Raw genomic sequence first — 24,103 nt, forward strand, 5'->3', positions numbered from 1 at the left:
CCCAGGTAAGGAGTGTCGCAGATTCAGTTGATAAGGGTGTCTTGTTGTTATCCAGCAGTGCAGGTTCATACGATGATGTACAGAATTTGAAGCCTTCCACTGAGCCTGAGAAATCTCATTTGATGAGCTTTGTCAGTTGCCTATGCAGTATTTTGGGTATCAGACCCATGTGGTTGCATGTGGTCACAGTTAAATCAGTACCATGAGCAGTTGTATGCAGCCAGGATTTGCTGGGCCTCTCCAAAAAGTGCCATTTTGAGTGTCTCAAATGTGCTACCTCTTATACAGCCTAACTAATTCAAGATGTGATTGTCAGGTCAGATGAAAGATACTGACTAGAGTGTTGACATTGTCTGATCATTAACCAACATTGCCCAGATTGTGGAATCCTTGCAGGCGATTCCAGAGCAATGGCCTTGAGGTGCTGCTCATTCTTGCCTGTGCCGAGCTCAGCACGTTCATGCTGCTCGCAGCATTGTAACATTATAACTCCCACCAGAAGCATTTTTCGGGTCCTTAGCATCATTAACCTTCCGCCCATTGAGTGAACCAGCATCCTGCCCTGATTGTCATTTCTTGCATGTTTGCTATGATTTCTCATATGAGCACACGTGGAGGCAATGCACGGGGTATGCCAGCAGAAAGGTCATTTGGCAACTGTTTGTGACAGTCAACGGGCCACTAGCGTATTAGCAATAGACTATGAGTTGCCTCCGATGTCCCATATGTTTCACCCCATTGTATTTTGCTGATGCTGGTACTGGATGGGCAGCTAGTTGAATTTCTGGTAGACACAGGAGCAACAGTTTGCCTAATTAACTTTGATACTTGCAGGCTGCTGGGGTGCCAGGAGCTGCAATGACCACTCCATCAGATTGTCTTATAGTAAACAGCACATTCCTTTGTGGAGGCAATTCTCCATCTCTGCATATTATGAGAATGTGGAACAGCAACTTATCTCGTTAGTGGTCAATTCACTGTTGGCGCAAAATATCTTAAGGGCTCGACACGCTTTCTGTTTCCGGCTTCTAGATTGCTGACGAAGTGCATTTAGTGTCACAATCTGTTCTGTTTCACCGTTTGGACTCCTCAGTGCAGTCCTACAGGCCACTGCTTGAGAACACCTTGGGCCAAGCAGAAAAGGTCGAAGCACATGTCTCTCTTAAACTGTCAGAGGTACCCAAATTTTGTCATGTCCAGCCCATTCCCTTCAACATACATGACAAGGTAAAGACTGATAGCAGCATGTGGGATCAAGGAATTAATACACCTATTTTGTAGAGTCAGTGACCCAACCCTCTGTTGGTGATTCAGAAGACTGACAGCACCATGTGCCTTTGCAGTGATTTTAAACAGACGGTCAACATCCAATGTGTTGCAGATTCATAACCCATTCCACAGCAGGCAGAGTTGTGGGTGAAGTTGTCAGGGGGAGGGCCAGTATTTTTCCCACATCAACTTGTGCAATGTTTACCTGCAGTTGCTGTTGGACATGGTTTCTTCGACTTTCCCAATCCTCAATATTCCTTTGGGCTTTACCAGTTTAATTGTTTGCCTTTTGGAATCTCCCCTGTGCTGGGAGTTCAGCAGCTGATTCAGAACATTCCCTGTTGCGTCAATTACCTTGATGATATGTAGGTCATAGGCCCTTCTCAGGAGGAGCATTTAAAGAACCTTCAGTTAGTTTTCCAATACCTCCTGGAGAATGGTCTTCATTGCAATCTGGAGAAGTGCCGTTTTTGCTCCTCACAGGTGCATCTTTTGGGTCATGTTCATAGTAAAGATGGTCTCATCCCCATGGACGATTGTCAACCTTCCAGCAATCAAGAACCTGGAGAAGCTCCAATCGTTTCATATTATGCTCAGTTCATTCCCATGCGCATCTGTCACCCTCTTAACCAGCTTTGCCAGAATGACATTAAGTTTATCTGGTCTGCAGATTGTCAATGGGCTCAGTCTCTCAAGCAGCACCTGTGCTCTGCTCCCTGTCTGGCTTCCTTTCTCCTGGGTAAAGCTTTATTCCTGGCCTGTGATGCATCCCACTATAGTTATGGTACCATCCTGTTCCATCAGAACCCGGATGGCAGCCAACAGTCCAACACTTACACAGATGACATTTTGCTGTGCAGTGTAATTATCCACAGGTGGGAAAAGAGGTGATAGTTTTTATTTTTGGGATTAAAAAGTTCCATGCCTTACTATATGGAAAGAAGTTCCTCATCATCACTGACCACAAACCACTAGTTTCCTTGCTTGGCCTTCTTTTCCATGTGCCAGATAGGACTGCACATCAGTTGCAGAGGTGGTCCCATAATGCGCAATTGTGGTTACCAGTAGGTTCTGATTCAAGGTTCAATTGGCAGGAGGTTCTACTGTTCAACAGGATGATACCTTCTGCAACCCCTGTCTGGCTTTCCGTTGACAGCACACCAAGTCATGACCACCAATGATGCTGACATGTTTTACTGGAATGTCCAGTTGGGCTATCCAGAGTGCATCTTCTCAGGTGCGGATCAGGCATGACATACATTTTTCTTCCTACATGATCAGCTCAAGGTTGTCCTGCTTGCCAAGGAGGAGCAATGGTATCATATATTCATTCCCCTGGAGTTGCCTCCTTGCTTACCCATATGGAGGCAATGGTGTGATGCGATGTCTCCTGCCCAGCAATCGATGGTAACATCAAACACCTAGTGCATTCTTGCGGGGCTTGTGTACATAAACAAACTACATCATCACACTGCTTCTTTCCTTGACCGGTCCAGGAGCAGCCTTGGGCTTCGAGCATTTAGCCAGCACCATTTCGGGCAGCATGTGGTTGTTGGTGGTAAATGCATTGTCTAATGTCCCACATGTAGTCAGGCTGTCCTCCACGTCATTGACTGCTGCAGTTCACAAGTCGTCTGTTACCTTTGCCATTACGGGATCCACCAGAAACCTGGTATCTGACAACAGTTGGCACTTTGTGTCATGGGAGCTCGAGGACTTCTGCGTTCATAATGATATCTAGTATCTGACTACAGCATCTTTCAATAGGTTTCTAACTCAAAGGTGAAGTGCTTTGTGCATACATTCAAAACCTAAATGAGGAAGTCTGTGTCTGCTGTGCTCTGTAATGATGCGTTGTCAAGCTTTCTGACTGCATACTGGGAAACACCAGTCACTGGGTACAGTTTGGGCCCAGTCTTTCAGGACTGGTGACAGGGGCGGCTGCTGGGTGTCATAGTGGGCCAGAAAAGTCAGCAGTTGTTTGACGGGGATCTTGGTAGGGAGCAGCTGATCTGCCATGCAAATCAGCTACACCCACGCCCTGTTGGAACATCACCACCATAGTCTGTTGGTCTGCTGGGCAGCAGGTTGGTTCATGACAGTGTTCCAAGTTTGGATTCCCACTTGCAGCATCATGCTTCCATGTTGCCAGCCTCTCCACGCACTCCACTGTCCTCCTGTCACCTGCAACAACAGCCCAAAGTGATGCCTGTGCCTGTGCCAGCCGATGTGGAGCACATGGATTTTGATGCATGCTCCTCCTCCTTAGCCTTGCCACCCCCTCTCGCTGATGAAGATGGCATCACCTCCACTGCCGCCAGTAGTTACCCCATTGTTGCAGCGTCCATACCCTCCCGGCACATTCAGCAGTGGTTCTATTGCCTCCTTTGATGGTTGGTCCGCTGTCAGGGACCCCTCTGGTACTGTGCCAGAGGTCATTTTCGGCCCTACATGGTCTTTTCAGGGGGCAGGGATTTAGTATCCCTGTCAGTGGACACCACGATTGAGGCAGATGAGCTGGCATGGGTAGTGAAGTGGGATAGAGCAGAAACCTGCCTTGGAGGATGCATATGACACACAGTAAGAGCAGAATCCGCTGGCAGAGGTGTTTTCCTGTGAGTGGCAATAGGCTAGGCGGGCTAGTGCTTATTCGGATTTTGACCACCACAGACCTAACACTGTGCCGAATGTTGTGCCAAGTTCTTACCCATTAGTCCACACCAACTCCACCCTGTGTTTTTCCTGTGCTCGTCTCTATGTGGTTTCAGACTCACTTCTCCCCATAGAGTGACTAGCAAGGTGACTTCATTTCCCTCTCACACAGTTCTGTTCTCTGGTCATTATAGAGTCATCATCAGCCTACGAAGTACCCTCATCAAATGCGTAGTGAAGCGACATTGACATCCTGGTGTAATACTAAAGAAACAAAATTAAAGTGGTAAAAGACACTGCATCACAGAATTCATTAAATTAGCCATTTTGTGTGTGTGTATGAGAGATGCTGGGTAAAACCCCATAAACATGACTTAAATTGCATTTATAGTTGTCAGATGTAACCTTTTACCTCTACTGTCATGTTAAATTATATCATGCCTCTTTTACTGTAACAGATCTTACATTTGTCAGACTGATTAAAAGAAAATTTGCTGAGCAGTCTTAAATTTGTAAGAAAACATGAAAGAAAAATACCTTGTCCTAAAAATGTTAAAGCAATAGTAAATAAATAAAGAGTTAACTACTGAAAACTTGTTTTTCATTCTTAAGTAAGAAACAAATATCTAAATGACTATCACTAATTTTGTAAATGACTTGAAAATAAAATTTAGTTTTCAGAGTCACACTTGTGTCAGTATGTGCCTTTTGGTGTCTCTTGAGATAATCCAAATAGTGTCAAATGTAATGGATCATCTACTGGCACAGTCATCATTAATATTCTGGAAGCTACAGAGGGCCCATCTTCCTTACTTTAATGTGAAATACTTGGTTAAATATTTACTACTAACTCACCAAACTCATACACAATTTTCTGCACATTATATTTCACATTTTGGCATTCTTACCTCAGACACTGCAGCATTTGTTGGGTCTTTTACAATCTTTGTTGAAAGTTTCATACTATGCCATCCTGTGCTAACCTTGCCTCGATTTTCATTCAGTGTCTCGAATATAAATGTATTCTTTGGATGGTCAGACTTGTGAAACCCTTCTGCTTCATAATCCACAGGGGCTGGAAGTATATCAAACAGGATATTTATATAAAATTAGACAATGAGTTTAGAGATGAAATGATACAAACATAATATAGGTCCAGACTACCAAGAAGCTAAACTCTATCTGCCAGAAGTCTTGAACACAAGAAAAGCGATGCAGCAACATGTATCTGATGAGTGTTGGTCCAGATTGGCTTTGTTACAGTAATGAAATGGAAAAAGCATCTCCAGCCAGAGAATATAACTTATTGAGCAGCAGCTGACTCTTCACCATCTTTTTTTTTTTTTTTAATTTAATGATCCTGTGTACAACAGACATTAGACCAGTCCTTAAGTACTATAAACATTTCTTATACTAAACATATTTTTTCCGCCAGAAATAACATTACATAATATTGTATTATTTAGAATGACATGCCTGGATATGCTGCTTTGTATAAGGTTTTTAAGTGGTCTCAAATCCAGCTAGGAGAATATTAAGCTGGTACCCACATTCCACCTATTAACACAATTCACACTTCTCAAGCTTTCACATATAATAACACTAGATCTAGACAGATGGGGTACAGATATTTCTGTACCAGGATGAGGTTGGGAAGGACAGAGCGGTGGGACATCCGCAGACTGGCCAGCTGACCGGACCTCGACACGAGTCTGCCGGGCGGATTCATCCCGGGGACCAGGCACTCCTTCCCAATCCGGAAAGCCATGCGTTAGACCACATGACTAACCAGGCGGGCAAATCCTGATTAACTTGCAGACCTGTGAAGATACAGAATAAGGCCAGGAAAAAGAAGAAGACTATTATTTAGAAAATATTACAACCAGTCTGTCTGTAAAGGTGGTATAGTTTAGTTTTTCTAGACACTTCCTCACAAAACAGGAGTAGTGCTCCAAAAGTAATCTTTTGCTGATGATCTGAATTTACCCTTGGGCATTATTATTGTTATGTACCTTCTTAATGCATTGTGGTGTGCGTACTGTAAGACCTTCGGTACACACACCATCAGATTATTTGACTTGTCACTCTAACGAAGTGGGCAAGTGTCAGCAATATGTTTCGTGGTCTTATCGTGGCGTGTTTATCTTCTGGAGTTAGGTCAGACGATAGAAATGCACTTGCACGCTTAGAGTAGCTGATTGACAGTGACCAACTTTAAACAGAAAATTGACAATCTGAAGTTCCTTTGGTCTTGGTATGTTAATCTTATTCTCGCATATCTCTGATACTTGACAAAGTGTCTATACATTTCTCTTCATGGCTATGTAGAGGAATATGATAATCTTATTAGGTGCAGACTGAAACTTGTCTACAGACTAATGCAGACTAAGGCAGACTGACTAATCGGAGGTCTGTACACTCGTTATAATACCTCACGCGTTTAGGTATCACAGCGCGAGTGTGATCCGCGAGGAGAAAAGGTTCTACATTAGCAGCAATCTCATTGGCTGCGTTACATATTAATATGCGGATCGGCAGAAGCAGAATTTGTTCCACTTCTTAGGCAGTGCCATCTCGTAGTGTGGAGATGGACGAGCGCTGCGCCTGCGCTGTTGTGCTTAGCGGGGCGCGCTCTAGTGGGAAAGTTATGTACGCGCTGACTACGCGGAACTATGTACACAACATGCATTATACAGTTTGATGCTAGAATGGAGAACACTTTTTTTTTTGGAATAGTGTTGTGTTTGTCTGCTGAGTGTGTACCTAATTTGTTTGTCTTGTGTACTAGCTGTGCACAGGTTCATCTCCATCTCACTTTATGGCCTTCCTCCAGCATGAAAACAAGGGTGTGTATGCCCTGTCGGTACCAAACCTTGTCCTGGTGCTGGAGCCAGAGCTTCACTGTGTGAGTCACCTCCTCATCATCCTTAAAATGTCTTCCACGAATGACATCCTTTAATGGCCCAAAGAGGTGGAAGTGCAAGGGGGCTAGGTCAGGGCTGTAGGGTGGATGGGGTAACACTGTCCAACACTGTTTTGCGATGTGTTCAGCAGTCCTCAGACTTGTGTGGGGCCAGGTGTTATTGTGTTGCAGCAAAACATCTCCTGCGTTGCTGTGGCACCAAAGTCACCAAAAGTGCATCTTGAGTTTTGTTAATGTGTTGACATACGCTTGTGAATTAATGGTACCGCCTTTTGGCATCACATTAATAAGAATCACACCTTCACAAACCCAGAAAAAGGTGATCATGCCCTTACCAGCGGAAGCAGTTGCTCTGAATTTTTTCTTCTGTGGGGAGTGGAAATGGTGCTATTCCACTGGAATAGTGTTGTGTTTATCTGCTGAGTGTGTACCTAATTTGTTTCTCTTGTGTACCAGCTGTGCACAGGTTCTGATTATTATGAATATGATGGTTAAAGAAAACAATGTTATGATTCCTGCAGAAACAGACAAATTTACATATATCAGTGTTACCTTCTTCGTTGTATGCAAGTTTAACACAGAGGCGGACTTTTTCATATAATTTGCAAGATTCTGGCTGTGGAAGTCTGGCTGTGGAACGTATAAGGTTTGTGTAGTCTTCTCTTATTTTCTTCATGTCTATACTCCTACAGACACAGGAGGAGGAAACCAAAATTAATTTTTAAGTATATGGAAAAGTCACTGCTAGAAAATATATATAAATACCTAAAGACATAATCATTTAAAAAGTAGCTCAAGTTTACTACATTTTGCTCAGAAGTTCATTAATGAAAATAATGTGTTTCCAACAAAAGGTGCCACAATAAATGTTATCACAAACAAAAGATAAATGAACAATGCATAAATTATGTATATACCGACAAAAAAATAACTTTAGTTTTTTATCCCATAAATAGAAACATAAGGTTTAGACACATCACCATCACCAAAACACCACACTTACATTTAAGAAAAATACTTTACTTCAGGAGGAAATGATTCATTTGCGCATAAAAGAAGAAACTGTTTCCAATTAGGTGGGAAATCATAGCCATCAGAAGCCCCCAAACACAATAAATTAAAATTCTTCATTTTGTATGTGGCAAGATATCATGACACATGAGATCATAGACAACAAAAGATACCTTGCCACTTCCCTCTGCTAATTCAGCATGTGGTGTCACCGCCAGACACCACACTTGCTAGGTGGTAGCTTAAATCGGCCGCGTTCCATTTAGTACATGTCGGACCCGCGTGTCGCCACTGTGTGATCGCAGACCTAGCGCCACCACAAGGCAGGTCTCGAGATACGGGCGAGCACTCGGCCTCAGTTGTACGGACGACACTGCTAGCGACAATACGGACGAAGCCTTCCTCTCAATTGCCGAGAGACAGTTAGAATAGCCTTCTGCTAAGTCCATGGCTACGACCTAGCAAGGCGCCATTAGCCTTACCTACTTTGAGAGTTATCGTATTGAATGTCTCTAGAAGAACGCTGTATTCATCAAAGAATAAAAGTTAAGTATAAAGCAGCTACGTACTTTTCTTGCTACCATTCAATAGTTATCCTGTTCCAGACTTGACGCCAGTCGGCGTGTGTGTACGCGTGCCTTTCTTTCGGCTCCCTTCCCAGTGTGGCGTAGCAAGCTTGTTACGCCACAACAGATTGGCGATGAGTGAAGTGTTTTTTCTGATTGCTTACATTTATTTGTGTCATGGCTTCGCCACAATCTCCAGATGTACCGTCCAAATTTTATCGCTTGCAGAATCAGCAGACGCAGGCGTTATTGGATGCCCTTGGACAGCTCGTCCAGGGTCAACGTGCACTGCAACACGATGCGGCAGCCGCCGCTTCACTGCTACCGCAGCCACAACATGCAGTTGCACCGCCGTTTCGCAGTTTTAATGCGGCGCACGAATCGTGGACCGAGTGGTCCCGCCAGTTTGGCTTCCATCTAGCCGCCTACAGAATTTAAGGTAATGAGCGGCAGCCGTTTTTGCTTTCTTGTGTCGGTGTGCCCACCTACCGTGTGATAGTGAAATTGTTTCCCCGACGCGACGTAGCAACTCTGTCCTACGAAGAAATTTTGTCTGCTTTAGATGCCTATTTCAAAGAAACAGTTAATGTGGTTGCCAAACGGTATACGTTTTTTCGTACGAAACGTACGGCCGGTCAAACTAATAGGGAGTGGGTTGCAACTTTGCAAGGACTTACTAGGGAGTGTGCCTTTGAATGTGACTGTGGCCTTTCTTATTCAGATACAATGGTGCGTGATGCAATTGCACAGAACGTTTCTGATGTTCGCATACGGGAGCAAATTTTGAAACTAGTTAATCCCTCCCTTCAACAAGTGATAGACATATTGGATAGACAAGACACACTTGACTGTGCTCAGGAATCTTTTGAAACTTCGCCAGCTGTGTGTAACATTAACCGGCCCGCCGGGCGCGCTCGCGCTACGCGGCCCGGTCAACTGCCCTCGCGCACACCAACGCAGCTGCCGCCGCGCTCTAAGCCAGGTGTGCCGCGCCAGCACACAAATGCAGTGAAATCATGCCCGCGGTGTGCTACTAGACATTCGCGTGAACATTGCCCGTCACGCCAAGCTATTTGCTTTTTCTGCAATAGGAAAGGACATGTTCAAAGTGTTTGCCAGAAAAAGCTCAGATCAGACAATCACAATCATTCCAGGCCCTTTGCTTCGCACCGGAATCGAATCAAGGACACTCAGGATCGTGGACCTTCGCCCATGGACATTCATGTAGTTAATTCCACTTCGTCCAGTGACACTTTCTCTAACAGTGACTGTGTTCGTTCCACAAAAAGTGTGCGTCGACGTCGCCGGAAATCATGTCAATTAGCAAGTGATTCTGTACCTGTATCGGTTCAAATTGCACGAGATAGTCGCTCTTGTCGTCAGCAGGACAATAAACTTTACGTAGATTTGGACTTTAATGGCAAGGTCATACCATTCCAGCTCGATACCGGAGCTGCAGTTTCATTGCTCAATCACGACACGTACAAACAACTGGGCAAACCTCCGTTGCGTGCCGCAAATGTTCAGTTAAAAAGTTATTCAGGACAAAATATACCTGTGTTAGGACAGTGCACTCTTCTTGCAACATATAAGGGACAAACAAAACTTGTGTCATTATACGTTCTTCGTTATTCTACTGCAGTGAACTTGTTTGGTTTAGATTTATTTCAGTTGTTTAACATGTCTATTGTAAATCAGGTCCTATCAGTGAATCAAACTGTGCCTTCAGACAGTGTTTCTCGCTTATGTGAAGAATTTGCAGACATTTTTGCACCGGGCCTGGGTTGCGCTACAAACTATGCACCACGTTTGGAACTGAAAGTAAACGCGCAACCGAAATTTTTCAGAGCGCGCAATGTTCCTCACGCATTGCGTGTTGCGGTCGCAAGAACATTAAATGATTTAGAATCACAAGGTGTGAGTGAATCTGCGCAATGCCTCTTCCATTTCAGCTCCGCTTCATCGCTTACGCCGTACAGGTGTTCCGTTCGTCTGGACGACGGAATGCGAACGCGCCTTTCGCCAGTTGAAATCGGCGTTGCTTTCTAATACTTCCCTCACGCCTTTCGATCCCCTGAAACCCCTTTTTTTTAATGATTGATGCGTCGGATTTCGGGATCGGTGCAGTGCTTGCACACAAAGTTGGCTCGCATGATCGCCCTATTGCCTTTGCGTCAAAATTGCTCTCGGCTGCGCAAAGAAATTACTCACAGATAGAGAAAGAAGCTTTGGCTCTCGTGTTTGGTGTTACTAAGTTCCATGATTTCTTGTATGGTCGTCACTTTACCATCATCACCGACCACAAACCTTTGACATCGCTTTTTCATCCGAACAAGCCTGTACCTCCACGTACAGCGCAGAAATTCATTCGCTGGTCTATTTTCCTCTCGCAGTACCGCTACGGTATCTTGTATCGGCCCACTGCTAAGCACGGAAACGCCGATACATTGTCCCATTTGCCTGTTGCTGAGGACAAAGCATTCGATTCTTCCGAACTTGCTTGCCTGTTCATTGATTCGGAAACCGATGAAATGGTCGAATCGTTTCCGATTGATTTTCGTCGTGTAGCTACAGCTACAGCTGCTGACCCTGTCCTTGCTACGGTTTTGCGTTTTGTTGCTACGCAATGGCCTTTGTCAAAGTCTCGGATCGAGGATCCGTTGGTTCGCCGATTTTTTGCTCACAAGGAGAGACTTTTTGTTCGACGTGGTGTTTTGTTGTTGCGTTCTGATAATGATCAGTCTAGAGTAGTGGTCCCACGTTCATTACAGTCCTCTGTTTTACGGCTTCTTCACCAAGGACATTGGGGTATAGTGCGAACGAAACAACTTGCTCGTCAGCACTGTACTTGGTTCGGCATCGATGCTGCGATTACGAATATGTGTTCTTGCATGGCGTGTGCCGAACAACAATCCGCACCGCCGCGGAAAGTCTTTGCATGGCCAAAAGCCACTTCCCCTTGACAACGCTTGCACATTGATTTTGCTGGTCCATTCTGGAATGCTCGATGGTTGGTTCTGGTAGATGCCTTCAGTAATTTTCCTTTTGTTGTCCGGATGTCTTCCACGACGTCCTCCGCCACCATCAAAGCGTTGTCTGCTATCTTTTGCATTGAAGGTCTTCCGCAGACTATTGTTTCCGACAATGGCCCACAATTCGTGTCCGCAGAATTTCAGTCATTCTGCCAGGCCAATGGTATTCAACATCTGACATCCACGCCGTTTTCGCCTCAGTCAAACGGTGCCGCTGAACGATTGGTCCGGACTTTCAAGTCACAGATGTTGAAGTTGAAAGAGTCGCATTCTCGGGAGGACGCATTGTTGCTCTTTTTGTCTTTGTATCGCTCTCAGCCCCGGGATGGTCGCTCGCCGGCTGAGTTGCTCCACGGTCGTCCTCATCGAACCTTGATGTCTTTGCTGCATCCGCCGCATCAGGCTCCTCTGCAGCGGCAGACTCCTGCTTTTGCTCCTGGCGACATTGTGTTCTATCGCAACTATCGAGATTCATGGCGTTGGCTCGCAGGGCGCATTCTTCGCTGCCTCAGCCGCGCGATGTATTTGGTTTTGGGGGCCTCTGGTGAGGTGCGTCGGCATCTCAATCAGCTGCGCCTCTGTCGTCGCACAGGTTCTGCCGCTCCCCGTCTGCTATCAGCGACGGTGCCGTCCGGTCAGCGCCCTGGGGACCCATCTACTGGCTCGCCTCATCCCCAGGTGTTACCGACGATGCCTTCCATTTTGCCCCATGGAGACGCGCTACCACCGCCTCCGCCGCCGCCGCCTGTTCTCCCGCCGGCGCCGCCCGCATTCGACGCTTCGCTGCAGCCGCCAAGTGTCTCCATGGGTCACGCGCCGCCGATCGCTTCCCGTGACCAGCCGTCCTCCGCCATGGAACTCCTGCCCCCTCCGGACCACATGACGTCATCGCGCGTCGGGTACCCCGATGCAATGGAGGTCGACCCTTCGGCCCCTCCTGTCTCTTACGGGCGCATACACTGCATGTTGACGTGCACCCTGGACTAGGTTTTCAGGCGTTTCCTAGCTCCCCTCGGACCGAATGGCCGGGTGCGGGTGGCACAGCCTCGCCTGTTGTTAGGCTCCCCACCTCATCACATACCTCAACATGGGGTCCTCCCCACGGCGGGCGGAAGCCTTATAACACGACCGTTCGCCGATTTGCGGGGGAGGAATGTGGTGTCACCGCCAGACACCACACTTGCTAGGTGGTAGCTTAAATCGGCCGCGGTCCATTTAGTACATGTCGGACCCGCGTGTCGCCACTGTGTGATCGCAGACCTAGCGCCACCACAAGGCAGGTCTCGAGATACGGACGAGCACTCGGCCCCAGTTGTACAGACGACATTGCTAGCGACAATACGGACGAAGCCTTCCTCTCAATTGCCGAGAGACAGTTAGAATAGCCTTCTGCTAAGTCCATGGCTACGACCTAGCAAGGCGCCATTAGCCTTACCTACTTTGAGAGTTATCGTATAAATGTCTCTAGAAGAACGCTGTATTCATCAAAGAATAAAAGTTAAGTATAAAGCAGCTACGTACTTTTCTTGCTACCATTCAATAGTTATCCTGTTCCAGACTTGACGCCAGTCGGCGTGTGTGTGCGCGTGCCTTTCTTTCGGCTCCCTTCCCAGTGTGGCATAGCAAGCTTGTTACGCCACAACACAGCATCTAAGAATTTTGCACGACTTCTAAATGGTGGACTCTGACCACAATCTATTGGTTATGAACTGTAAATTAAAACTGAAGAAACTGCAAAAAGGTGGGAATTTAAGGAGATGGGACCTGGATAAACTGAAAGAACCAGAGGTTGTACAGAGTTTCAGGGATAGCATAAGGAAACAATTGACAGGAATGGGGGAAAGAAATACAGTAGAAGAAGAATGGGTAGCTCTGAGGGATGAAGTAGTGAAGGCAGCAGAGGATCAAGTAGGTAAAAAGATGAGGGCTAGTAGAAATCCTTGGGTAACAGAAGAACTATTGAATTTAATTGATGAAAGGAGAAAATATAAAAATGCAGTAATTGAAGCAGGCAAAAAGGAATACAAACGTCTCAAAAATGAGGTCGACAGGAAGAGCAAAATGGCTAAATGTAAGGATGTGGGGCTTATCTCACTAGGGGTAAGATAGATACTGCCTACTGGAAAATTAAAGAGTCCTTTGGAGAAAAGAGAACCTCTTGCATGAATATCAAGAGCTCAGATGGAAACCCAGTTCTAAGCAAAGAAGGGAAAGCAGAAAGGTGGAAGGAGTATATAGAGGGTCTATACAAGGGCGATGTAATTGAGGACAATATTATGGAAATGGAAGAGGATGTAGATGAAGATGAAATGGGAGATACAATACTGCGTGAAGAGTTTGACAGAGCACTGAAAGACCTGAGTCGAAACAAGGCCCTGGGAGTATACAACATTCCATTAGAACTGCTAACAGCCTTGGGAGAGCCAGCTCTGACAAAACTCTACCATCTGGTGAGCAAGATGTATGAGACAGGCGAAATACCCTCAGACTTCAAGAAGAATATATTAATTCCAATCCCATTGAAAGTAGGTGATGACAGATGCAAAAATTACCGAACTATCGGTTTAATAACTCACAGCTGCAAAATACTAATGCGAATTCTTTGCAGACGAATGGTAAAACTGGTAGCAGCCGACCTCGGGGAAGATCAGTTTGGATTCCGTAGAAATGTTGGAAAACATGAGGCAATACTGACCTTACGACTTATCTTAGAAGAAAGATTAAGGAAAGGCAAACCTACGTTTCTAGCATTTGTAGACTTAGAGAAAGCTTTTCACAATGTTGACTGGAATACTCTTTTTCAAATTCTAAAGGTGGCAGGGGTAAAATACACGGAGCGAAAGGCTATTTACAATTTGTACAGAAACCAGATGGCAGTTACAAGAGTCGAGGGGCATGAAAGGGAAGCAGTGGTTGGGAAGGGAGTGAGACAAGGTTGTTGCCTCTCCCCGATGTTATTCAATCTGTATATTGAGCAAGCAGTAAAGGCAACAAAAGAAAAATTTGGAGTAGGTATTAAAATCCATGGAGAAGAAATAAAAACTTTAAGGTTTGCCGATGACATTTTAATTCTGTCAGAGACAGCAAAGGACCTGGAAGAGCAGCTGAACGGAATGGACAGTGTCTTGAAAGGAGGATATAAGATGAACATCAACAAAAGCAAAACGAGGATAATGGAATGTAGTCGAATTAAATCGGGTGATGCTGAGGGAATTAAATTAGGAAATGAGACACTTAAAGTAGTAGATGAGTTTTGCTATTTGGGGAGCAAAATAACTTATGGCTGTTGAACTATGGAGGATACAAAATGTAGACCGGCAATGGCCTGGAAAGCGTTACTGAAGAAGAGAAATTTGTAACATCGAGTATAGATTTAAGTGTCAGGAAGTCTTTTCTGAAAGTAATTGAATGAAGTGTAGCCATGTATGGAAGTAAAACGTGGACGATAAATAGTTTAGACAAGAAGAGAATAGAAGCTTTCGAAATGTGGTGCTACAGAAGAATGCTGAAGATTAGATGGGTAGATCACATAACTAATGAGGAGGTATTGAATAGAATATGGGAGAAGAGGAGTTTGTGGCACTACTTGACAAGAAGAAGGGACCAGTTGGTAGGACATGTTCTGAGGCATTGGAGGGCAGCGTGGAGGGTAAAAATCGTAGAGGGAGACCAAGAGATGAATACACTAAGCAGATTCAGAAGGATGTAGGTTGCAGTGAGTACTGGGAGATGAAGAAGCTTGCACAAGATAGAGTAGCATGGAGAGCTGCATCAGACCAGTCTCAGGAGATTGAAGACCACAACAACAACAACTAAATGGTTATGAAGTGTGTCATGTTTATGGATGGAAATAAAATTGTCTGAATCTTGCTACATTTATAGTAATAGCCACCAACTCAAGATCAGACAAACTATTTACAATTCCCCCTGCAAAGGGGAAATGTCTGCGCTCTTTTCTAACATCAACAACACACATAGTTTTTATTGGATCCTCTCCACGTTCAATAGTTAAGCATAGATGTACAGTCACACAAACCAGTATGTTGTGTTGGTTTACATTACATAAAAGGTTGTGTCATCAATGAAACTAAGTGACAGGAAAATATGTAGTATCAGTATTTGATAGAAGTGCAGTACAAATGTTATGCTACTGTCTCTGGGAAGACCAGCTAACAACTGCAATTTGTGAGGTTTACATTATAGTCAGTACATCACTATGTATTTTGTTAGAGAGCCTTGCACCAGCAGAAAGTAGCTGCTCACCATAACAGTCTCTAGTCAGTGACATCTTCGCTGTATTTCCACTTTTAAGATCAACTGACATCATATAAGGTGCACCATAATCTTGTAAAATGGTCAACAGATCTATTTGTTGTAAGTTACATGCCATGGATTCCATGAGTAACAAAAATTTTATTTTCAGCATTTCATAAAACTATTGTCTGAATTTAAAAATGTAAAATGTTACTCATACGAGGATATAATCTTATGATGAAATTTTAACACACTAAGAGAAGTATTAAAGTCAGAAAGTGTGTATATGCCTTGAGACAGTGTAACTGACAGTACACAAGTTACGCCGATTATATTCATCCAATAATTGAGTGTGAGATCACTTAGCCACTTCCAACACACTTTACACATAATTTCAGACTTTCTCTGACACCCACTACAAAATAATGAAAGGAGAAAAGTTTACTGTTTACTATATTCTTCCTGTTCATGCTGTGAGACTGCAGCATCAGGCATGAAATTTTAATTTATTACGTATTTACCATTAACTCTATTCATAACACATTTTGCAGACAGTGTGCACATACACGACTGAACATATCTGCAAAATTATATCACAGTACAGCATCTGTTCAGGACATATGACTTTGTAAACATTGAAAAGTGTGAAAAATAAGTTTCTTTTTTAAAGATGGAACATTTTCAACGATAAAGGTTTAACATGTTCAGCATCAAATATATAATACATTAAATCATTTGTAAAGTAATCCAATGTTTGAAACTGTTTTGTAGTTGGGAGTTCAATTCTTTCTACAGAATCATAGGGGTGGGAGTGGGGGAGGGAGTGGGGAGCTTTCTTACTGGTGCCACACTAAATTTCTGTTAAAATCTACTTGAGGAATTGCAAGTCATGTGCACAAGCAGTCAGTAAATGATGAAGTGCACTGTTGAGTATTATCAAAGAATGGTTCAAATGGCTCTATGCACTATGGGACTTAACATCTGAGGTCATCAGTTCCCTAGACTTAGAACTACTTAAATCTAACTAACATAAGGACATCACACACATCCACCCCCAAAGCAGGATTCAAACCTGCGACCGTAGCAGGAGCACGGTTCTGGACTAAAGTGCTTAGAGCTGCTCAGCCACAGCAGCTGGCTTGAGTATTATCATTTGCATTGATTTTCTGGCTGAAGTTATCTTACATTCAATTCACTGATTTTTTCCAGTTACAAAGGCATGATATTTATAAAGTTAATGTTTCTAACTTGCATCAAACTTCATTATGAATATTAATTGTATCCATAGATTCACAATGGGCTGCCAAGACGTTTGTGCAATCTTTATACACTAATGTATGATTGGAGTAACTGCTGATCATCACTGAACTTTTGTTCTAAAACTATACAGCACAACTGACATTTATTTTCCAAGTTATATTTTCCATGTAAACAAAAAAGGACAAACAAATCTTCTGTCGATACAATAACTATCATTTTTGGAAAACTTTAATGTAACTGCATAGGAGGGCAACTAGTGTTCTTGGTAAACACATAGAGTGGAGTATCCATATATGTGTTCTACTGAAGGTACAAAATCCCTGGATATGCTGAATTCCAGGCACTCTCTGGCTTTACATACTCCACATGAAACATAAATGAATTTACATTTAAAATAAGATAAAATCAATATTCACTTACAAAGGCCTCATTCATTTTATACTGCTTCAGATAATTATTTATAGTCCTACACCTCTAAAGCTCAAATTAAGCACCAAAAATTTCCCATGAAATATGGGACATGTTACACTGTAAGATTTTTTAAGTCAGAGTACCCTCACAAAAAGTGGTTTTGTAACTATCCGCATTTGCCTGTTGATGTTGTTGTTATGTAGGTAGAATTTCTTTCAAGCTATATTTAGTCACTATTCCAATACACATGCCCCTAGTTGATCCAACATCGGCCAGTGCAGCTTGTGAGTTGCACCAAAGAATACTTAATAACTGTCACTGGTCACAACGATGAAGGAGCTGTCGCCAACAAATGCAATGACCAAAGAAAGTGATAGTCTACATCTGCACCTACACTGCAAACTACTGTGAAGTGCAAGCAGAGGGAATGTCCCACTGTACCAGTTATAGGGCTTTTTCCCATTCCATTCACGTACAGGGCTAGGAAGAATGACTGTTTAAATGCATCTTTATGTACTGTAATCAAACTAATCTTCTCCTCACAATCCCTAGCGACACATACAGGGTAATAGTATATACTTAGAGTCATCATTTAACTTTGTAAGCATGCTTTCTCACAATAGTTTATGTCTATCTTAAAAGAGTCTGCCAGTTCAGCTTCCCCAGTATCTCCGTGACGCTCTCCCATGGGTCAAAGAAATCTGTGAGCATTCACACTGCCCTTCTCTGTATATGTTCAAGATCTCCTGTTAGTCCTGTTTGGTATGAGTCCCACACACTTGAGCAATATTTTAGGATGGATTGTACAAGGCGTATTCAGAAAGTAAGGTCCAATTAGGTGAGAAATGGAAACCAATGTGAAAATCCGATGGAACTCTGCACAGATGTGTTGAGCAGTGTCTTTAGTGTGCCTGTTAATCGCTTCACCTTGCTCCTTTCAGTTCAGAACCCAAAGTGATCACGTAGAAATTCCTAAAACAACAGTGTCTCCTGCCAAGTATGTGGATGTGGTGAGAGTTTTCACCTGAAGCTATGCACCCCATATAACATAAATGTCATGCGTTTCTTTCTTCAAGACAATTTCCAGCCGCATTCTGCAGGGGCAATGAAGACGCTCCTCCAGAGTTTTCGATAGGAAGTGTTTGATCACCCACAATACAGCTCTTAATTGGCTGCCTCCATTGTTCAGCTCTGCTAACATGAACAGCTGGCTACAATGACAACATTTTGGCACAAACAATAAAAGGCAGACCAGCATAGAGAATTGGCGGAAAGCACAGGTGGCTGCTTTCTGTGATAAGGGTACTGGAAAGTTAGTACAAGGCAACGACAAATGTTAAAGTCAGAGTTGTGACTTTTTAGAGATGTAGCTGGACGGTGTGGTTCACTGCTGCAAATGAATTTTTTTTTATTTTCACTGTGGTTTTCATTGCTCAACCAATCGGACCTTACTTTCCCAAAAGCCCTCGTACAAATGATTTGTAAGCAGTCTCTTTTGTACACTGAATGTATTTCCCTAGCATTCAATCAATAAGCCAAAGTCTGCCACCTGCTTTATCTATGATTGAGCTTATATGTTCAATCTCATTCATTTCATTCAAAGATACCTTTTCAATAAACATATCATTCCATTGGTGAAAGAAATGTTGAATTTTTGCATAATTGCACGCATGGAATTTACCACCTGTCTAGCACATAGCACTGCTCTTTCACATCATCTTTCCATGTAGTACAGATTATGTGCTTCCACTGGTTGTAAACAAAACATTAAAGATGATGTGTGATTGAGAAAAAATCAGAAAAACAGAGACGGAAGGGAGGGGTACCAAATTATGCAGAATACTAATATTTGTGGTCTGTTCTACAGAACACAAACAAAACTATTTCTGTGTATATGAATTCAAAACAAATGGCTATAACTACTCAAGAAAGTCTTTCACCAACTAATTGCTAAATGTACTTCCAACATGTGCTCAGTACTTGTTTACTTATAACATGACACAAAACCAACCATGGTTGAACATAAATCACAGTGCTTTATTAACCTCGTGTACCAATATGTATCCTGCACTGCTAATATGTGTTGTCTCAAAAATATATTTCTTATTTAAGAGAAAGTTTTGTTTGATTAATCATTTAAAAACAAAGAGTGTTCATAAAAGATTTCTGTCAGAATTTTGAGAAAAAAGAAAGAAAGAAAGATATGAATCACACTCTCTACTCATGGGCAATGCTTAACAGATGATAGCTTGAGATTAAGATGTATCTCATTTTGGTATGGTCAATGAAATCCTTCCAAGTCTGAGATGTGAACTGTGGCCCATATCTGAGAAGATAGCTTTAGGCTTCCCAGCTTCAGTGAAATAGTCACTGGTAAATTTTTTAATCAGTCATTTACTAGTTGCTTTTTTGAGTGGGTACAGTTCGATTAGTTTTGAGAAAATGTCTACAATTACAAAAAAAATAGCAACACCTCCTTTTGTTTTTACCAAATGTCCATGTATGTCAACTGCAGTGAGATCCAGGTTTCTATCTGGCATTATGTTCTGCTTCAGCCCCCTACTGTTCCCAATACTAATTTCGAGTCTTCGACATCTGTCATAGGTCACAAGTTTCTGTTTTACTCTCCCAGCAATATTGTAAAAGTATAGGTTTTCTTGTGTTTTCTGTGCACATTTAGTGGTTTTACAGTGCCCAAAGCTTCCAAGAATGCAAGTGATGAGTGTCTCAATATATAATTTTCTGATTGCCATAGTTTCCAATCGTCTAAGTCAGGTTTGTACCTTCTAAACAATATTCCATTATGGACGACATAATACTGGTCAGTAGTTTCTCCACGATTTTTTTCTAGAAAACTTTTAACTATTCCCTAGTTGTCATCATGATTTTGATTTCCCCAAATATCTTTGCAAATTTTTTAAATTTGTTTTTCCTTTTTTACTCCCTTAAATACATAATTTTAAACTGATTTTCTTCATCCCCTCTACTGTTCTCTGTCTCAATTCCTATTGGTAAACTTCAGAGAGCATCAACTATTACATTTTCGTTTCCATGGATGTATTTTACATTGTAATCGAACTTCTGTGAAAATAATGCCCACCTGGTAATTCTTTTGTGATAAAGTTTACTAGTTTTTAATCTTATTAAAGGCCCAATGTATGGCTAATAATTCTTTCTCTGTTGTGGTATAGGATTTCTCATGTTTCTGTAGGTCTCAGGAGGCAAAAGCTATTGACTTGTGTTCTATCCTTCCCCCTTCTAACTTTTCTTGAAAAAATAGTGCTCCCAATCCAGTGTTACTGCTATAACTTATAATGAAAAAGGTCAGATACATATCAGGTCTTGACAACATTGAGCTTTGACATAACTGTTTTTTGTATTTCATCAAATGCAATGTGTCATTCTTGATTCCAGTCCCATATGGTGTTCTTTTTGAGTAAATTATATAAACAAGTGGCACTGAGGGCTTGATTACTTACGAGTTTTCTGTAAAATCCAGTTAATCCAAAAAAAGATATTTGTTTTTATTCTTGGGTACAGGAAACTTAGCAGTGGCTTCAATTTTTACCCTCTGGTGCAATTCCTTTTTCTGAAACAATGCGCCTGACAAACTTCAACTCACTCACCTAAAATTTGCACTTTTCTGGCTTTAATGTCATCATTCCATTCTTCAACTTCAGACATACTTCCTTCATTAATCCAAGATCTTCTTTCCAAATTTCACCACTTATTAAACTGTCGTCTACATATTTTATTAAGCTCAAGTTTCGCTCATCCCCTCAAAATAAAATCTAAGGCTCTGACAAACTCAGCCACAGACACATTTAGTCCAAAAGGCACAACACAGTACTGGAAACACTTCCCACTGTACAAAAAAGCAGTATATTTCCTGAAATCAGGATCCATGTACACTTTGTGAAAACCTGAGGTCAGATCTAAGCTACTTGTATGCTTGACACATTGAAATTTGTGAAGGAGATCATCATTGTTCTTACAGTGATCATTCTCCTTTTTTAGATATTTATTAAGCTGTCTGTAATCAATACAAGTCTACCCCTCCATCTCATTTTGATACAACTACCAACGGGTTGTTATCCTCACTCACAGTCCTTTCTAAAATCCCCCATGTCTCCATCTTTTGAATGGCATCAAATCGAAAGACTTGCACCCAGCGAACGGTCTACCCAATGGAAGGCCCTAGTCACACAACATTTTACGTCTTTTGAATTTCCTTTTCCATAGCTTTTCTCTTTGCAAAAGGTATCGTGTAAGGTTCATGTGGTCTGAGGCTTCATTTACATTGTTAATTCTTCACCTTTCCTGGTCGCTCACAGAATATATCATGAAATTCCAATAAGACTTTCTTTAACTGTTCTTTCTGACTGGAATCTAAAGCTGTGGCTGCATCTACTTTTATGTTTATGAGTTCCTCAGAGTTCTGATTATCCATTGAATCACTAGGAATCTCTTCTAAAATGAGTCTGTTATCCCCCACACTTCTAGATTTGTGATATGGTTACATTCATTCCCACAATTCACAAGGTACATATCTGTTCTGGCAGTTACTCCATCCTTGAGATCTGTTACTGTGCTGGCGTGTGCTGGCACCAGAGCACTATGCGGCATAGAGTTTACGAGAGTATCAAAAGGGGCCAACAACAAGACTCGGAAACATGCCGCCAACGCTCCCTCAGCCGTCAGTATTTAGGATCGCCACCATGGACTGGAGGACTAGTTAGCTAGCCAGTTTGTTCCTGTTTAGTCAGTTAGTTCCAGCCTATTGCACCAGTTAGTTTGAGTCTGTACACCGTGGAGTTCCAGCATGTCACTGAGACGAAGCCACAAACTTAGCACCTACACAGACACGGTCAGCACATAGCAACCTTATAGTGAACATAGCGGAATTCTACTTCAACAGCATTGAGGCTATGTGAATTAGACAGAAGAAAGTTTATACCTCAGCATATGAAACTTCAAGTTATGTAGCTCTTTGTTTACGAATAAAGAATCCAGTTATTAACTGCATATAGTTTGTGTTATAGAACGAGGATACTGGCCACCAACCAACATCCTCTCCTAGCTTCCCATGGTACACCTCTACAGCGACAACAACAAGACGGCTAATGGGAATACAACAGTTACCACTACGCTTTTTCCATCTCAATCAAATCTTGCACATATTGTAGGAATCCAGTCCAAACCAAGCAGGAAATTTTCCCAGATATGTTTTATTGGGATCAGATGAGGCGAATTTGGTGCCTAAGCCTCAACATCAGTTCAGTATCATGCTCCTCACACCAGTGTAGCACAATCCTCTCCTTATGACATAGTCAGTTATTCTTCTCGAAGACACCATCGTCGTTGGGGGAAGACATACGTGAATGGGTGTAGGTGGTCCACAATAATGATCACGTATTCTACAGTTGTCAAACTGTTTATTATAAATCTCAAAAGTGTAAAGTACTTGACTCTTTACCATTTTGCTATTACTCCCTGTAGCTCCTTTGACTTTTACCCAAATTACTGGTAATTCAACAGCACTTTTACCAATCATGGACTTCTCTCTAAGTTTTTCTGTTATTTGCATGATAGGGCTTCCTTTGTCTAATAGACGTTTACCTTCCCAACCATATAGCTTAACTTTTACATAACGACAGCCCAATTCACCCCCCCACCCCAATATCTCATTCTTCAGTATTTTCAAATAATAGGTCCTTTTCAATTTCTTTGCAAACAAAGCCTTTTTCCTACTCCTGATAACAAGATACACCTCTTTCAGTTTTAATCAAGTTTACATATATTTCGGATGGCTCCATTTTTCCTATTGCTTTCTGTTAAAAGAAACTATACAAAAACTACTGCTTTTACCCCATTTTTTTATTTAATTGGTCCTTTAACTCTTTCCACCATTCAGGATAATGAGCCTCACTGATTTTAACAAGCCCTTTCCAAAAATCTTCATTATTATTCCCATAACTGTCCTATATTATTCTTAGACACTTTTCTCCTTTTCCCTCAAACCTGAAACTTTTATTTGACTGATCACAAACTCTGTGGTTATCAAATCTTATGTTTGCAATGGCTAACGGCTGACAAGCATTGTCCAACACCAAATGTGTTCCTGATGCTTCTCCCTTACTGACTTCATCCCTCTCTATCCCACAAAAACTTCCGCTTTATCTAACTTCACCACTTCATCTGCATTTATGACAATATATAACTGCTCTTCCTCTAAGACCTCCTTAATTTCACATTCTCCACAAAAAAGAGCCTTAGCTCCCTCTCTTTCATTATCAATGTCTTCCATGCCTACTATCTGTTCCTTGTTTTGCATCATTACCAGAGATTGCTGTTTTTCCAATTCATCATTTACATAACCCTCTACTTGTATTGTAAACAGTCTATTGTGACCAGAGTTATCATGTTCAATATCCTCATTTATTGTTTTCCTTTCTGCCCAACTATAAATTTCAGGTAAAAATAGTATATCTTCGTCACTATCCATCTCCATATTACTCTTACTTTTATTTGCTGAACAATCCTTGTCTCTCATAGTGTCCCAAAACTCTATCCTGATGCTTGACCCTGGCAGAAACTGGTACTACATCCACATCTTGACATCTTAGCAGGAAACTTAGCGAACTCAGCATCTTCCTTTTCCTCTGCCAAAGCTTGTCCAGCTTCTTGATATTTCAGGTCATCTCCTCCCAATAGGTTCTCTTGTT

At 42.3% G+C, this 24,103-nt stretch overlaps 1 protein-coding gene across 1 annotated transcript in view; it reads right to left on the reverse strand.

Annotated features, from left to right (window-relative positions):
- Positions 1-3,220: 3,220 nt before the first annotated feature.
- LOC126474321 (HORMA domain-containing protein 1-like) overlaps positions 3,221-24,103 on the reverse strand; it is an 80,737-nt gene continuing 59,854 nt past the window's right edge. Inside the window, exons 4-6 of the mRNA XM_050101787.1 lie at positions 7,397-7,530; positions 4,830-4,996; positions 3,221-3,484 (exon numbers count right to left, since the gene is read on the reverse strand). Of these exons, the coding sequence (XP_049957744.1) occupies positions 3,221-3,484; positions 4,830-4,996; positions 7,397-7,530 (565 nt within the window). The remainder of the gene's footprint in view (positions 3,485-4,829; positions 4,997-7,396; positions 7,531-24,103) is intronic.

The sequence above is a fragment of the Schistocerca serialis genome, chromosome 4, assembly GCF_023864345.2.
Source record: "Schistocerca serialis cubense isolate TAMUIC-IGC-003099 chromosome 4, iqSchSeri2.2, whole genome shotgun sequence".
NCBI lineage: Eukaryota > Metazoa > Arthropoda > Insecta > Orthoptera > Acrididae > Schistocerca > Schistocerca serialis.